This window comes from Budorcas taxicolor, chromosome 8, assembly GCF_023091745.1.
Source record: "Budorcas taxicolor isolate Tak-1 chromosome 8, Takin1.1, whole genome shotgun sequence".
Lineage (NCBI taxonomy): Eukaryota > Metazoa > Chordata > Mammalia > Artiodactyla > Bovidae > Budorcas > Budorcas taxicolor.
In genome coordinates this window covers 72,391,719-72,409,065 of record NC_068917.1, presented here as the reverse complement: position 1 = coordinate 72,409,065, position 17,347 = coordinate 72,391,719, and the positions used below count along the sequence as shown (strand labels likewise).

Genomic DNA, 17,347 nt, shown 5'->3' with positions numbered 1-17,347 from the left:
CCAGAGCCACTGAGCACAGGTGTCTACGGGAACAGGGGTCTCCTGGGCCATGTGCAGTAATGTCTGCAGCCTGAAGAATGTGCTGGCAGAGACTGGGGAAGGGTGGAGGGGTACCTGAAGATTCAGGGTCTGCCAAGGAGAGGTGTGGGCTGCCCAGTGGGCTTGGGCTCTCAGTTCCCTGGGAGGCATCAGCTAAGTGGTTCTCACATACCATTCCCCTGAAACACTGCCATTTCACTTCTAATTAGACACTCACACGTCAGTCTTTCACTGAGTGTGGTTTTACGTGGGTCTGTGTCTAATGAGCCAGCCCTCTGGAAGGGCTGATGAAGGAGGGTTTCCTGGGTCTACAAAGCTGGGGGCTGGACTTGGTGACCCCCAAAATCCTTGTGCTGCACCAGAAGGCCGCTGGGGTCAGGCCGCAAGAGCCCCAATCCAAGGCAGGCTCCCCTCTGACTCAGAGCTACACCATGCCCCCATGGTTCCACATCTACGCCACATGGTCCCCCACTTCTGGCCACCTGACCTCTCTGAACTCTGCTCTCCTTCAAGGTGAAGCTTCAGAACACCCCACCCACAAAGCTTCCTTGACCAGTGAGCCCATACTCACCCACTCCTGTCATTTCTGAATCTGAAAATGACTCTCCAACCCACAACCTCTTAACACTTCATCTAAGTATCAGCTAACTCTGTCTTTGGTTGGTTGAGCTCCCCATCTGAACGGTAAACTCCCTGAAGATGACTCATTTTTTCTGTCTTTCTCACAACACTCAGCACAGGGAACAGAGGACATGTATGAAGACATTGCAGGGTGACTTATATTTGGCTGCCACACGCGGCCTCAGACTCTGATTAGCCAAGATGACATGGAAGACAGAAGAGAGAATCAGAAGCTAAAACACCCAAGTCTTAATCCCGGTCCCTGCTGTATCCCAGTATATTGTTGTTGCTTAGTTACTCAGTAGTGTTCCACTCTTTGCAACCCCATGGACTGTAGCCTGCCAGGCTCCTCTGTCCATGGATTTTCCAGGCAAGAATACTGGAGTGGGTTGCCATTTCCTTCTCCAGGGTATTGTCCCAACCCAGGGATTGAACCTGCATCTCCTGCATTGGCAGGTGGATTCTCTACTGTCAAGTCACCACAGAAGCCCATCTCTCAGCTCAGTTTAGTTCAGTCGCTCAGTCGTGTCCGACTCTTTGTAACCCCATGGATCGCAGCACGCCAGGCCTCCCTGTCTATCACCAACTCCCGGAGTTCACTCAGACTCATGTCCATCGAGTCAGTGATGCCATCCAGCCTTCTCATCCTCTGTCGTCCCCTACTCCTCCTGCCCCCAATCCCTCCCAGCATCAGAGTCTTTTCCAATGAGTCAACTCTTCGCATTAGGAGGCCAAAGTACTGGAGCTTCAGCTTTAGCATCATTCCTTCCAAAGAAATCCCAGGGCTGATCTCCTTCAGAATGGACTGGTTGGATCTCCGTGCAGTCCAAAGGACTCTCAAGAGTCTTCTCCAACACCACAATTCAAACGCATCAATTCTTCAGCGCTCAGCCTTCTTCACAGTCCAACTCTCACATCCATACATGACCACAGGAAAAACCATAGCCTTGACTAGACGGACCTCTGATGGCAAAGTAATGTCTCTGCTTTTGAATATGCTATCTAGGTTGGTCATAACTTTCCTTCCAAGGAATAAGCGTCTTTTAATTTCATGGCTGCAGTCACCATCTGCAGTGATTCTGGAGCCCATAAAAATAAAGTCTGACACTGTTTCCACTGTTTCCCCATCTATTTCCTATGAAGTGATGGGACCGGATGCCACGATCTTTGTTGTCTGAATGTTGAGCGTTAAGCCAACTTTTTCACTCTCCTCTTTCACTTTCATCAAGAGGCTTTTGAGTTCCTCTTCACTTTCTGCATATCTGAGGTTACTGAGATTTCTCCCAGCAATCTTGATTCCAGCTTGTGTTTCTTCCAGTCCAGCGTTTCTCATGATGTACTCTGCATAGAAGTTAAATAAGCAGGAGACAATATACAGCCTTGACGTACTCCTTTTCCTATTTGGAACTAGTCTGTTGTTCCACGTCCAGTTCTAACTGCTGCTTCCTGACCTGCATACAGATTTCTCAAGAGGCAGGTCATGTGGTCTGGTATTCCTATCTCTCTCAGAATTTTCCAGAGTTTATTGTGATCCACACAGTAAAAGGCTTTGGCATAGTCAATAAAGATGTTTTTCTGGAACACTCTTGCTTTTTCCATGATCTAGCAGATGTTGGCAATTTGATCTCTGGTTCCTCTGCCTTTTCTAAAGCCAGCTTGAACATCAGGAAGTTCACTGTTCACATATTGCTGAAGCCTGGCTTGGAGAATTTTCAGTATTACTTTACTAGCGTGTGAGATGAGTACAACTGTGCGGTAGTTTGAGCATTCATCTCACTGTATACAGGATATAATGAAGATCTGCCACCTGCACCTGGAGGTACTTTGAGGCTCACCCAGGATGATGGACAAAGGGCTTTGCAAAAACTCTGTTAGAAACACAAGCTGACCCAGGAGCCCCAGCCTAGCAGCAGTTCCAGGAGCTCCCAGTACAGCTCTGTGGCAGGGTCTGGACGGTGGGCAGCCCCTACTGCATAGCTGTCTTGGGCTAAGGGCTTCAACACACCCATGGAGAAGGTTGTGAGGTGCATCTGGAGTCTCAGACCAGCTGACTCAGACTGCAGGGCAAGAAGTGGCCCCTCTGCTCTGTCATCAAGGCTCACCTGGCCCCCACCTAGACTGTGAACCTTGAAAGGGTAGAGTCAGTGCCGGGTGGAGCTGAGGGCCTTACCGTCGAGAGGTTCCTCGGGCCCTGCACGGGCTGGGAGATGTTGCCCCGGCCTACTCCCACGTCCAGGTGGTTGAGCAGGGCCTTCAGCTGCTGAAGGGTAAGGCTGTCACCCTCCCCGTAGCGATGCATAAGGTTTTGCAGAAAAGAGGCTGCACTGATGGTGGGCATCCCTGTGGACCCAGCATGAGCCTCAGAAGCAGCCGTCCATATGCTGAGCAGGGTCAGCAGGAAGTAGCTGGGGAGGGCTGGGCACAGCAGCTTCATGGTGACGGATGAGCCTGCAAGAACGAAGAGCCAGGTGAGAGACCCACCCTTTCCTTCCATACCAGACCCACAGGGCTGCTCCAGACAGGCGGGTCTCTCCTCAGACTCTGGATCCAGTCAGTACCAAAGCTGACCCTTCACCCCTTCTCTAAGTCTCCGCCTAACTTTTGAGAGCCGTCCTTCTTTTGTAACAGAAAATAAAAACAAGTTCAACAGGTCTGACTAAATTTTTAAACAGTAGGGACTTCCCTTGTGGTCCATGTGGCTAAGACTCCAGGCTTCCAGTGCAGGGGGCCCAGGTTCGATCCCTGGTCAGGAAACTAGGTTCCACATGCCACAACTTAAGAGTTCACATGTCACAACTAAGAGTTTGCATGCTACAACAAAGACTGACGATCTCCAGTGCTACAACCAGGACACAGCACAGTCAAATAATTATATGCAATTTTTTTTTTAAAGGGAAAGAAAAACTATGTGTGTGTGTGTGTTTTAATTAACTTTTTTTTTGGCTGTGCTGGGTCTTCCTTGCTGCACATGGACTGTCTCTAGTTGCGGCAAGCAGAGGGCTACTCTAGTTGCCGTGCGAGGGCTTCTTATGAAGGTGGCTTCTCTTGTTGCAGAGTGCAGGCTCGAGGGCGCAGGCTCAGTAGCTGTGGTGCACAGTTTACTCACTGCACATGGAATCTTCCCAGACCTGGGATGGGAAGTGGACCACCAGGCAAGTCATGTGGTTATGTTTTTCTTTTAAAGTCTGTGTCTTTTTAGAGATACTGAGATTATCCTGGATTAAGTATCTTACTTGGGATTTGCTTCATAATAACAAAGAAGGGAATATTTGCATTAGAGTACAGATGAGATAAGATTAGGCATGAGTTGACAACTAGGCATGAGTTGGAACTAAGTGATGAGAATCCATTATACTACTCTCTCTACTTTTGTATATGTTTGAAATTCTTCAAAGGAAAAATCTAAAAAAAAAAAAAAAGGAAAGTACAACTAAAAGGTGAGGGGGCAGCAGACTGGGGAAAATATACACCATCAAACATGCCAAAGAGTTATTTCTATATGAAAACGACTAGTCTTGGAATTCCCTGGTGGTCCAGTGGTTAAGAATCCTCCTGCCAAGGCAGGGGACATGGATTTTTGATCCCTGGTCCGGGAAGATTCCACATGCCTCAAGGCAACTAAGCTGGTGATTCACAACTACTGAAGCCCGCATGCCCTAGAGCCCATGCTCCGCAACAAGAGAAGCCACCACACCACAACTAGAGAGTAATCTCCACTCGATCCCAACTAGAGAAAGCCGCAAGAAGACCCAGTACAGCCAATTAAAAACAAAAACCAAAAAAACCCCAAAACTTGGTCTCCCTGGTTTAATATAAATTTAAAAGATGGAGGGTGCTACTTTGCTACTTATTAAGATAGCAAAACATTTTTTTAAAAAGATGAAAAATCAAATGTTAGTGAGGTTAAACAACCACTTCCACTGCTATCTAAATGACTCTGGAAAAGTTATATGATAATAAATGTATCTCAATCCTTTAATAATTCTACTTCTTCTAGAATTTACACTAATAGAAGCAATCCCAAAATAAAAAAGCCATTGGCAGAAAGATGTGTTGTGGTCAAGTGAATTATATCGATTTCACGCAACAGTATGCAGCGATAAAAAGCAGAATCATGAGTTTAACATTAAATAAAGAAGTGGAACAATTATGTAAACAGAGTTAAGAATGAGAAAGAACAGAGAAAAACGAAACCTTCTGGTAGCACAACTGACAACTTTTCTTTAGTTAATCATTCCCCCTTTAGTTAATCATTTCCCTTAGTCATTTCCCATAATTTAATTTGTGAAATAAATCCCAGTAGGGGGAAGTGCACCTCCTATTTAATCTGGGGCCCAGGAACCCGGGTGCTTCAGTCACTTCCACATCTCCCGGGGCACCCAGGGCTCTGGCACAGTGCCTGGTGTGGATAGAGGCACCAGAGAGTGGGTAACGGCAGGCCTGCTAGCAGCCCAACTCTGCCATTTACCAGCTGTGTGATCTTGGGCAAGTTCTCTAACCAGAGTCAACATTCTAGAATCACTGTGAGCAGTGATGCAGTGTACTATGGCCCTCAGGGTCAAAAGACTTGGCTTGAATTTTCATGCCGCTGATTCCCAGAAGTGACCTTGGCCAAGTTACGTGGGCTCTCTCCACACCTCGGTTTTCTCATCTGTAAAATTGGTACCCACATCATTGGACTATTGTGAAAACTTAATGACATGAGCTTTGGCAAGCGACTAGACGCAAGACAGCACTCGATAGAACAGGGCTATGATGATTACATGACTAATCATTAGCAGGGTTCCCCCACTTCGATTCCCTCTCAGTCAGATACTAAGCTGCCAAAGGAAGCACTGTGGTTGGCTTTGCACCAGGCCTGCAACGCACACAGACACAAGTTCCAACTGCAAGCACAGCTGGGACATCCTAGGCTCTAGGTCCCACACATGAGGCACACAACAGAATCTGGGACGTAAACCATTACTCCAGTGAATATATACCAGTGAATGGATTAGGCACCAGCCAAGAGGGTAGTTTATAAAAGTGCTATTTGGGGACTAAAAACTCTCAAATCTTTACCAAGCACCAAAGTTAAATCATGGTTAGTTAGCAGGGTGGATCTTAAGTCTAAAACAGCTAAACCTCGCTGTACAAAGAAGTCTGTTTTCTGCGGGACCATAGTGGGATTTGTCTAAGGCATGTGCTGTGCTGTTAAAACGAAGTAGGGGAGGGCTGCATGATTTAGGAAAGGGGAGGCAAACAGCTGATGAGATAAGCTGCTAGCGGTCCCAGTACTTTACTGAAGCATCTGACATTCACCAATGCCTTTAAGAGAAGGTAGAATACTTATCTCTGCCTAACAAATGAGGGCTTCCCTGGTGGCTCAGTAGTAAAGAACTTGCCTGCTAATGCAGGAGACATGAGTTTGATGCCTGGGTCAGGAAGATTCCCTGGAGAAGGAAATGGCAACCCACTCCAGTACTCTTGCCTAAAGAATACCATGGACAGAGGAGCCTGGTAGGCTACAGTCCATGGGGCTGCAAAGAGTTGGACTGACTCAGTGACTCAGCAACAACAGATGAAGCTTAGGGATTAGGGAGCGTGACCCATGGCCAGTAAGTAGACCAATGAAGCCAGAAATCAAATTTTCTTGATCTGAAGCTGGGTCTGAGTGACACTAAAGTCAGGGCGCACTTAACCACTGTCCCTGCTGTGTGGAGATACACACATACACGCCCCAGGTCTTGTGGAGAAGCCACCAAAGCCTGTGTGTCTCTGGGCAGATCTACCCCAGTTTCTATCAGTCCCAGTAAGTACCCCAAACCCAGGCGTAAGATGCCCTAAAGACTCGTGGAGGGAAACTGCCCAAGTGTGTCTCAGGGGACAGGCCATGTTATAAGTTTAAAACAAGCAATGCATCACAGAGGAGGACATGGCAGCCTACTCCAGTATTCTCGCCTGGAGAATCCCTTGGACAGAGGCGCCTAGTGGGCTATGCTCCATAGGGTCGCAGAGAGTTGGACACGACTGAAGCAACTTAGCATGCACGTATGCAAGGGCTACAGATCATAATCTGAGCCATATCCTTTAATACTGGAGCCCCCACCAGGTGGAAGAAGTTGACTAAATCACGACCAGAATTTAGCCATGACGTAAGTTGCTCCATCTTACACAATCTAGAGAGTTTACCTCAAGGAAATGGGAACAAACTGACTCTGGAATTGAAAATTAACTGTACTTAAAACACTGATCAGACCACCACATGAACATTTCAAGGTGACTGTGCCCCTCTGTATGTAGCCACCCCTCTGTACCAGTGCATTCCTGAAATTTCCCCTTTAAAATCTCTTGCTCCCTGATCAGCAAATGGGGATTTGGTTCTTTGGAACAGGAGTCCAGCTTCTCCCCAAGACTGTTGGCTTCCCCAATAAAGTTATCTTTGCTTTTGGCTCCCCCACCCCCCAAAAACCAAGCAATCCAATTAATCCGCAGCAACTTCAGAATACTTAGAAACGACAGAGACACAGGACCTCCCTGGTGATCCAGTGGCTAAGACTCCATGCTCCCGATATAGGGGTCTGGGGTTCAATCCCTGGTCGGGGAACTAGATCCTACATGCCTCAACAAAGATCGAAGACCCCATGTGCCACAACTAAGACCAAGCACAGCCAAATAAATAATTTTTTTTTTTAAAGAAAGAAATAAGAGACATGCAAAAACACTTCAAGGATGAGAGGCTCAAGATACTGTAATTGTACCTGGATGGGCATGGATGTGAAGGTAAGCATCTACTCAGCATCTGCTCTTTAAGGAACCCAGTAGACCCCCAACCATGGCAGCCAAGAGTGGGTGATGGCAGAGCCCTCCTGCCTGGCTCTCACACCAGACATACCCCCCCACCCCGCCCCAATCCACCTGAGAGTCAGAGGAGAATCTATAAACAATTGGAGGGTAGTAAGAAGTCTTGGTCCAGGGATCCCGGAGTCACTAAAGACACTTCAAACCCCAGTGACCCTGGCCTTTTGGCAGACACGTGAGGGGAGCTTTCTGCTCCAATGGACACTGAAGTTATTCTAAGGCAGGGGCGGTGGGGGGGAGGGAACTTTATAAGTGATTCTTAGGAGGAAACAAAGAAGAAAGGAAGAAAATACATACACTCTGGGAGCGGCTGGATGGTGAGGCTGGGAAGGGGTCCTCGATGCGTGGCCAAGGCTGCAGGAGGAAGCTCAAGCCCGCTCTATTAAGGGCATGGAAATGGGTGGTCCCAGGTGGGCTGCTCCCCCCAGACCCTGCCTTCCCCCCAGGGAGCTGAGCCAGCTGCCCCAGGGCCACCTTCCTTCTAGGAGGAGCAAGAAGAGCAAGTGGGGCCAGGCATTAAAAACAAGCTACAGAGACAAAGGCTTGAGTATGCTGTTGGCTCAGAGGACCAGGCTCCCCCTCTGAACAGAAGCTGGAGTCGCTCCACCCCTTTGTTCTCTTGGCTCAGGTTCAAAGAAGTAAATTACTTTAGTGCTTCAGGTCTGTCTTCAAGGTGCCAGACCTAACCCTCCCCCCAGCGGCAGGGGCGGGGGCGGGGGGAACGAGAGTCAACAGGACACACTTGCTCTCAACCCGCTGTGGAAGTTCAGAAGTTCCTTCCCTCCTTGGAGGAGGCTCAGTCAGGATTTTACCTGCCCATCCATCGTCCCTTCCCATGGCCCAGAAGCACCTCTGCCTGGATGCGGCGCTCTGTCCTGTAGCATACGTTGCTGTTACATTCACCATGCCTCTCTTTCTCCATGCCCACTCCGTCTCAGAGATGAGCAAACATTTACTTCTCCTTGTGTGGACAGAGTAGTGCCTTGCCATGTTGCTTGGTCCAGAGGCTGGACACTGATGTGAGCAAAATGGGCAACAGAGACCTGGGGGGCCTGGGAGCCACTGGCCCTTCTAACATCCAGTCCTTTCCCTGACCACGAATTGGCCACGTGGTCCGCTGTTCTCCCTCTCAGATTCCTCTGGGCTGAGGAATGGAACATGGAAGATAAGATCTAGTGCTCCCAGAGACAAACTTGGCTAAGGCACAGCGATTTCCAAGGCCACCTGGCGAGCCACAGGAAACAGGCAAAGGATGTGTTTGGGACCCTACCTGCCCTATGCCTGCTTGGTGCCTGCTAAAGCACAGGCCGTGTGGGAGCACAGTGCATCGTAAGACAGGCCAAGGGGCAGCATGTGTGCAAGGGCAGTCGGAAATGGGCTTTTACAAAGCACTTCAGTTAAAACTGGGAAAAGATGGATGGTTCATACCAAAGAAGGACCAAGGTGGTTGGAGGGATAAAAAGGAGGTGCAGGTGAGGGAGCAGGGGAAAGAGGGAGGAGACAGTGACAGGAAGGATGGCTCCCAAAGTCCTCGGCTGCACCATTGACTGGCCTAAGTGAATCATCTTTAGCCATCTCAACTGTCTCCTTCTTGTCTGAAATTCAAAGGATGTAAAGACAAGCATTGAGCGGACTTCCCCGGTGGTCCAGTGGCTAACTCCACATTCCCTGTGCAGGGGGCCCAGGTCTGATCCCTGGTCAGGGAACTAGATCCCACATGCAACAACTAAGACCCAACACAGCCAAATAAAATAAATACATATTTTTTAAAAGAAGAAGAAAGGCATCGAGTTCTCTTATATTCCTCTTGCAGATAAACAGCAGTCGGGGCGAGGCAGGGGGCGGTGGCGGTGCGGTCTCTGAGGTATCTGTGGCCTTAGCACATCCTCCAGGGCTGTGAGCATTAGCGACTAACCATAAGACAGTTGCCACCAACCCCCCCTTCCCGGGGGTTCTCCCCACCACTGCCCTCCACTGCCAGGTCTTTGCTATAGAAAATGGTCACATAGACTGTTCTTCCTCCAATCCCCCTCCTCACCCCATTCTAGGACTGTGGCCTGTCAGCCTAATAGGAATGTCTCCCCAGAGGACAGTCCTCACAAAAGTCTAACTATTGAGGGGTGAATAGACGCAGGTGGTCTGGGTGAGCCACAAGGACACATATACGACTATGTGTGTTTTATATGCCTATACCTCAGGACAGGCGCATAAAAACCCCTAAAGCCTGCAGACCAAAGACAAAGCCAGGCCTCAGGGTGGAGGTGGAGGCTCTGAGGACTCAGAAACCCTGGCGTTTGTCTTCCGAGTCACAAGTGCTAGTAACCAGGAGAGTGCCAGCTTCAGCAACAGAAGGACCACTGGGCTTAGGGGAAGGGATCCAATATGCAGTGACCCCAAGTACCTCAAGTAAAAGGCAGAGACATCACTTTGCCAACAAAGGTCTGTCTAGTCAAAGCTATGGTTTTTCCAGTAGTTATGTCCCAATGTGAAAGCTGGACCATAAAGAAGGCTGAGTGCTGAAGAACTGACGCTTTTGAACTGTGGTGCTGGAGAAGATTCTTGATCTTGAACAGAAAAGAGATCAAACCAGTCAATCCTAAAGAAAATCAACCCTGAATACTCACTATAATGACTGATGCTGAAGCTCCAATATTTCGGCCACCTGATAGGAAGAGGTGACTCACTGGAAAAGACCCTGATGCTGGGAAAGACTGAGGGCAAGAGAAGAAGGGGGCGACAGAGGATGAGATGGTTAGATGGCATCACAGACTCAATGGACATGAGTTTGAGCAAATGAAGGACAGGGAAGCCTGGTGTCCTGCAGGTCATGGGGCTGCAAAGAGTCGGACATGACTGAGCAGCTGAACAAGTATCTCACTGATCTCACTAGGTCAGTTTCCTTATTCTGGACAGAGGAAAGCAAATCCAGAGCTCTGTGTATTAGGAAAGCTAATGTACGTTGAAACACTATATAAAAATGAAGATTTCTGAATTAAGATGGGGAATTGAAACGGAGTCATGATTTTTCCTCCCCGATAATTAACTTTTGAGTTAAAAAATAATAAATAAACAATAAATACAGCCTCCTTCCCCACCCTCCACCAAAGTTACCAAAAGCAAGCAAACAAGGAAAGAGGCATAATCTGATATAATAACTTCCAGACCAGAGGCAAGGAAAGGGATGCAGGAGGCACCACCTGTGGCTCGCCTCCGGGCCCTGTCTGGGCCCGGAGGAAGCAGGAGGATTCTAACTGACCCTCCCCAGATGCAGAGACAGGCAACCTGCCGCCAAGTCTTCTTCCCCTTCCAGTGGGGAGTAGTGGGAAAAGGTGCTGGAAAGCAAAGAAGTGGGTGACAGGGGAACGAGAACAATGGGCTGACTCCCCCTAAGGGAAGTAAGGGCTGCAAGGCCACAGGCTGAATTGGGGAAACTGTCCAACTGCAGTGGGCCCTCTTCCTCCTTCAGCACAACGGAGCACTTCCCCAGTAACCCAGGGTTGAACCCTGCCACTGGAGCGCCACCAAAATCCCAGAACAGAAGCCCAATCCGGCCACCTGTCTAACTCAGGCTCCACAGAGAACACCCTACAAATGCTCGGCCCCTGGTACTGCTGTCGTTGAGGAGGGGGACAAACTCGCTTCGACGTGGTGGGAAGAAAGTCACTACCTTATTTTAGAGCCAAGAGAGCTGAAAAGCACTGGCATGAACACGATGAGAAGAGACAGCAGGCCAAAGATGGCAACAGAAAGGAGACTACCACTCCGGAGACAGCAATCCCTCACTATAGCCTCACTCTGTGAAACTGCTCAATTAGAACACTCACGCAATAAAGCCAGGGCTCAAAGGCAGGAAGAAAACAATAGGAGATGCAGGCTTAGCAAAAAAAAAGACCAAGAAAACATCACTGATGAACTAGTACACAGATTATGATGAACAGAGAACTGAATTCTGCCAGGAATTTCAAATGGAAATACTGACAAAAGGTCTGAGGTAAGCAAGGTGAGCGTGGGTGGAAAAGACAAATGAAAGCATGTAGTGACAGGACACCAACGTTGGGATAACTGGTGTTCCTGATGTGCCTGAAAGAGGGAACCCACGACCACAACCGAAGATACGTTCAAAGATAAGAAACCTCAGGATTTCCCTGAAATGAGAGGAAAACCAGAATCCGATGATTGAAATGACACACAGTACTTCACAAAAAGTTTACACAGAAGGTTCAATACTGGGACTTTGCCCAGCTAAGTTACTGAACTTAAAGAAGCTTTTTCCAGGCCACCAGAAGAAACTTCCCCCTGCCCCAAGTATTTTCTTCCAAAAATTGTGAGATATACGAAAACTTAAGGGGCAGAAAATTCAGACTGCTCTCATCTTCTCCATAGTGACGTTTAGTATAAGAAGTGTAACAAAGTTTATAGAATTCTTAGAGAAAGAAAATACAAACCAATGAATGTTACTCCCAGCTGTGATGTCCAGCATCTTACAGATTTGGTAAAAACAACAAACAGAAATCGTCAAGTATGAAATAAGTCGGAGATTTCAGTCCCCTTCCTGGGGTGGGGAGTAGGGAAACGACATGATAATGAAATGCCGCTAAATGTCGCTGCTAAACAATGACGAAAAGAAAAATTTCATTGGAGAAACAAAAATGAAGGGCTCCAGGAATACAAAAACCATAGGTAAGCTTTAAAATCCTTCAAGTAAGAATTAAAAACTATGGGGCTTACAGTTACAGAACAGAATCTAAATGTTATAATTATGGACAATTTAATAATAGAATTAACACAATTAAGAGATGGAAAGGAGATGGGAAACTGTGAAAATGCTGATGCCCTCATTTTTCATAGCAGAGTCAATAAATACTGTCTAAAATGGAAACAAGTAATTATAGATATGACTCACAAGTTTTTGTGTTTTTTTAATGCCTTTTTTGGGGTCTTTTAGCAAATCATCTCTCTTGTGAAAGACACAAGACTTCACAAGTCTGTGAAGACATTTCTTCACAGCTTAAACTAGTACAGCCACTATGGGGAACAGTGTGGAGATTCCTTAAAAAACTGGAAATAGAACTGCTTTATGACCTAGCAATCCTACTGCTGGGCATACACACCGAGAAAACCAGAATTGAAAGAGACACGTGTACCCCAATGTTCATCACAGCACTGTTTATAATAGCCAGGACATGGAAGCAACCTAGATGTCCATCAGCAGATGAATGGATAAAAAAGCTGTGGTACATACACACAATGGAGTATTACTCAGCCATTAAAAAGAATACATTTGAATCAGTTCTAATGAGGTGGTTGAAACTGGAGCCTATTATACAGAGTGAAGTAAGCCAGAAAGAAAAACACCAATATAGTATACTAACACATATATATGGAATTTAGAAAGGTGGTGACGATAACCCTGTATGCGAGACAGCAAAAGAGACACAGAACAGTCTTTTGGACTCTGTGGGAGAGGGAGAGGGTGGGATGATTTGGGAGAATGACATTGAAACATGTATAATATCATGTAAGAAATGAATCACCAGTCCAGGTTTGATGCCAGCTACAGGATGCTTGGGGCTGGTGCACTGGGATGATTAGGATGGATGGTACGGGGAGGGAGGTGGGAGGGGAGTTCAGGATGGGGAACACGTGTACACCCGTGGCATATTCATGCTGATGTATGGCAAAACCAATACAATATTGTAAAATAAATAAATAAATAAACATTTACAATAAAAAAAAAACCCACCCTGGGTAATTTGGATGCACACGGTCAGTAACCCACCCTTTGAGAAGCATTAAGATGGCTGGATATTCCTCCTACACGATAAACAGCTGTAAAAAATAATAATAATAATTCCTTTAAATTTACTACAGTTTCTTTCTCTTCAGTTTCATTCAGGAAAGTTTTAATACTCTTTTTATAGGAGTATTTAAAAAAATTTATTGGAGTATCGTTGACTTACTGTTGTGTTAGTTTCAAGTGTACAGCAAAGTGAATCAGTTAGATCAGTTATACATTGTATATAAAGAGTGGATGTTCTTTTTCAGATCCTTTTCCCATACAGGTTATTACAAAGCACTGAGGAGAGCTTCCTGTGCTACACAGTAGGTGCTTATCAGTTATGTTTTATATACAGCAGCTCATGTATGTTTATTCCAGTCTCCTAACTTGCCATTCCCCCTATGTTACAGGAGCATTTATGTCTATTTCTCTATATCCATTCATCTGTAAGCATGCCTGGAAGACTGTCTGGAATAATGTTCACCTAATATTAGTGATGACTATTTCTGAGTGGTGGGATTTGCAGTGTTTGGGTTTTTCCCCTCACTTTTTTAAAATGCATCACTGATGTGTCCCAATGCGTTGTGTAGGTACAACAATACAAGAAAACATGGGTGGTTATTTTTATAACCAAGGAGTTGGATCAAATTTTCTAAGTATGGCACAAAACCTAGAACCTGTAAAATTAATAATTTGACTAAAAAACTGCTCAGTGTTCTATAAATAATGAGTGTTCTCCCAGTACTTATGGTCAGGCTAATAATGATACAGTCCTCTGTGTCAGTCTCAATAGACTTCATGAGAAAACCAACAGTCTCACAGCATGGTGCTCAAGAACCCCTACAGGGTATCTGGAGTTCTGAGAAAAACTACCCAGCCTGTGGTCCTTCCCACCCACCAAAAGAACATCATTCAGGAAGCCGTTCCCCTCTCAGACAAGCCAAAACCCCCTCTGAAATACAGTGCAAATATCACAGCCTAAAGCCAGTCCCTGGCCTTGCCCAAGAGGCCCAGGGCTCAACAGGCCCATTCTTCTCCAGCCTCCCCTGGCCCTCCCACGTAACCGCTCTCCTATATCCCTAAAAGGATGTGCTCTCTGCTTCCAGCTCACACTCCCAGAACCTTAGCCTCAGGCTGTGGCTCAGCCAGAGGCCACCCAGGGTGGGGGATTTCCAGAGACAGTACAAGAGAGCCGGCAGAGTGGAGGTGGGGCAGGGGGTACCTAGAATCGGTGGCTCACTTACTGTCCCCATGAAACCTCACGGTGCTGGGAGAGGCAGGATGAGAAAAGTCAGAAAAAAAAAAAAAAAAAAAAGTGGTGACCCAGAAGCAGAGAACAAAATTAGAACCAGCAGCCTGCTGCGCATCGACCAATATTTACTGAGCCCCCACTGTGTCAGCGCCTGTCGGGGGAGGTTGGGTAGGGCAGAGACCGGCATCGGGGCCCTGGGCAGCCAGCACAGGCGGCTGGGATGGCTGATTTAACCACATGCTGAGCCCTGAGGGCTGGACCAGCAGAGGACTGTGCATCTGCCAGGCTCCCCCCGTCCCAGCAGAGCCTGGGCTTGACGGAGCAAGAAAGCCTTCCAAAACCAACGAAATGAGTCAGGCAGCCGGGTAAGGAGGAGCCTGCAGGACCCCCACCCCCAGCCCCACCTCTCTTCTCATCATTCATCCATCAACATTTCCCAGACACTCCATTGCAAAATTCTGACCTGTTGTCCTCTAAGTCTACTCCTGTTTGTCAGACCACGGGGCCCAGCATGTGGCTTAGGAAACAAGGTGCTCACAATCACCGCTTACATCACCCACTTGAAGCAGAACTTCCCAACTTATTACTCAGGGTCAAATGCATAAGTAAAATGTATGTGCCGGTGGCTAGATCATCAGACAGCATGAGGAGTCGGGCAGGCCTGGGTTCAAATTTGAGGCCTGCCACTAACCTACCATGTGCCCCCAGCATGATTAGGCTATGAAATGCCCAGCCTCTCAGGGGCACTCTGATAGATGAGAGAGAGCTTAAAGGTCATAACACAGCATGGACTTAGGTCTCTTCCTTCTGTTCCCTGTCCTCCAAGCTCTCAGGCCAATCCCTTCACCTAGACTGGAACCTATTGAGTCTCAGATTACCTCTTCTTCCAGGAAGCCTTCTTGGACCACTCTCTGAGAACTCATCTCCAACTACTTTGAACTCCTAATGATCTGGTCTCTTAGGGAGACTTCCCAACAGAGTTTTGTTCCATGAAGGCAAGGGGGTCCTCCCCTTATGCTTGACTAGTGCTGGGCACGCAAGAGGGCAGAAGTAGAAAATTTCAGCTAGAAGATGCCAAGTCCAGCCTCTCATCTAACTAATGTCAGCTTGCGCCACCCTTACAGCTTGATGAACATAGAACTTACTGCCTCCTTTCAGACATTCTAACCCCTTCCCCACTCCGACCGCCTTGGGGCCTTCATACATTATCTGAAGTCAGATGTCCAGAGCATTTATTCCTCTAGACTAAACAATTCCCATTCCTTCAATATGATTTATATTCATTGAACAAAAGGCTAGCTACACCTGCGACTTGAAAAAACTCATTCCAACAGTTCATTCACTCAACAAATATTCATTGCCTACAGATTTCATACCAAGAATAATGTTGGAGAATGCCTGGTACCTGCCCTCACAGAGCTGCAAAGCAAACAATTCAACAACCAACTTATAAGCACAGTGATGACGAGGGACAATTTAAGCAGAAAGAGATTTTGTATAACTTGTTAAAATGGCCCAGAGAATCATGGGAAGAGTGGAAGAAACAGACTGGACTGAGCTTCCAGGAGCTAGTTCCAAAATCAGAGTGGAGTCAGCCCTCCAACAAGCTGCTGCCCTGACCTGCCACCATCAGGAAGCTAATGGCACAAGGAAGCTACCATAATCCACACCAGCACATGGACATCCCAGGTCCATCATGAGCAAGAGGATATCCACATATTCAAGACTAGATCCAATGTGGCTCATTGGCAGAATGCAAATCACACTGGGAATTCCAGTGGAAAGATGTCTGTGGGAAGTATTGTTTTTTTCTCTACATTTAGTAGCTTAGACCATAATTTATTATCCAAAGTAATGCACACAATAGTGAAAGAAAGTGCTGTTAGTAAACACACCAGGACCAGGGCTGCCTCAGCGTGGATTCCTGGGGAACAAGCCAATCGACACCATCCGCCACAGCTCATGATGAGCAGCCAAGGAAGCTTGAAGAACATAGCAGGACGGCCAAATCTAGCGTCAGGGGTCAGGGGAGGCCTCCAGAAAGAGATGTTATTTTAGCTGACACCTACAGGACATGTTCTCAAGGCAAGAATGCTGCAGCAGTTTACCATTCCGTTTTCCAGTGCACCACTTGTCATGAGTTTAAGCAAGCTCTGGGAGATGGTGACGGACACGGAAATCTGGTGGGCTATAGTCCCTGGGGTTGCAAAGAGTCGGACACAACTGAGTGACTGAACAACAGAAGGATGTGTAAAAGTGGGCCAGGTGAAAAGTGATGGGGTGGGGATGGGGCGGGATGTTCCAGGAAGACGGAGCATCCTTTGGAATCCTTCGGCCAAGATGCCACATCCAAGAACTTAAAGAGCGCGGTATGGCCAGGGCGTACATGAGAGGATGTGGTAGGGGCCAGGACAGGGAAGGGCCTGTAGGCCATGTTAAGGTGGCTGAACCCATCTGGAGGGCAGTGGTGATCATCTTCAGCTAAGGTGCCAGCAGATCTGTGTTTTTATTATCCTGGTCAGGCTGCAGTATGGAGAACAAACCACAGGTAGGCAAGAAGAGAGCTGGGACCCCAGGAAGGAGAACACAGTACCCAGTCTGGTCTAAATAGCAAGACTTTGTTCTCCCAACTTCAGCCCTGCCTGGGGTGCTTCCCTGCCTTGTGGGGCTGCTGGCTTGGCAGTTTCCATTAAAGACCTGAACTGTTGTTGTTCAGTCGCTAAGTCGTGTCTGACTCTTTGTGACCCCGTGGACTGTAGCCCACCAGGCTCCTCTGTCTATGGGGTTTCCCAGGCCAAGAATACTGTCCTGGGTTG

The 17,347-nt window shown here is 47.4% G+C and overlaps 1 protein-coding gene across 2 annotated transcripts in view; it reads right to left on the bottom strand.

Moving 5' to 3' along the window:
* SLC39A14 (solute carrier family 39 member 14) overlaps window positions 1-17,347 on the bottom strand; it is a 51,050-nt gene that overhangs the window by 14,230 nt on the left and 19,473 nt on the right. For both annotated transcript variants that reach the window (XM_052644712.1, XM_052644713.1), the window contains exon 2: window positions 2,831-3,108. In XM_052644712.1, coding sequence (XP_052500672.1) covers window positions 2,831-3,094 — 264 coding nt within the window. In that variant the 5' untranslated portion in view covers window positions 3,095-3,108. The remainder of the gene's footprint in view (window positions 1-2,830; window positions 3,109-17,347) is intronic.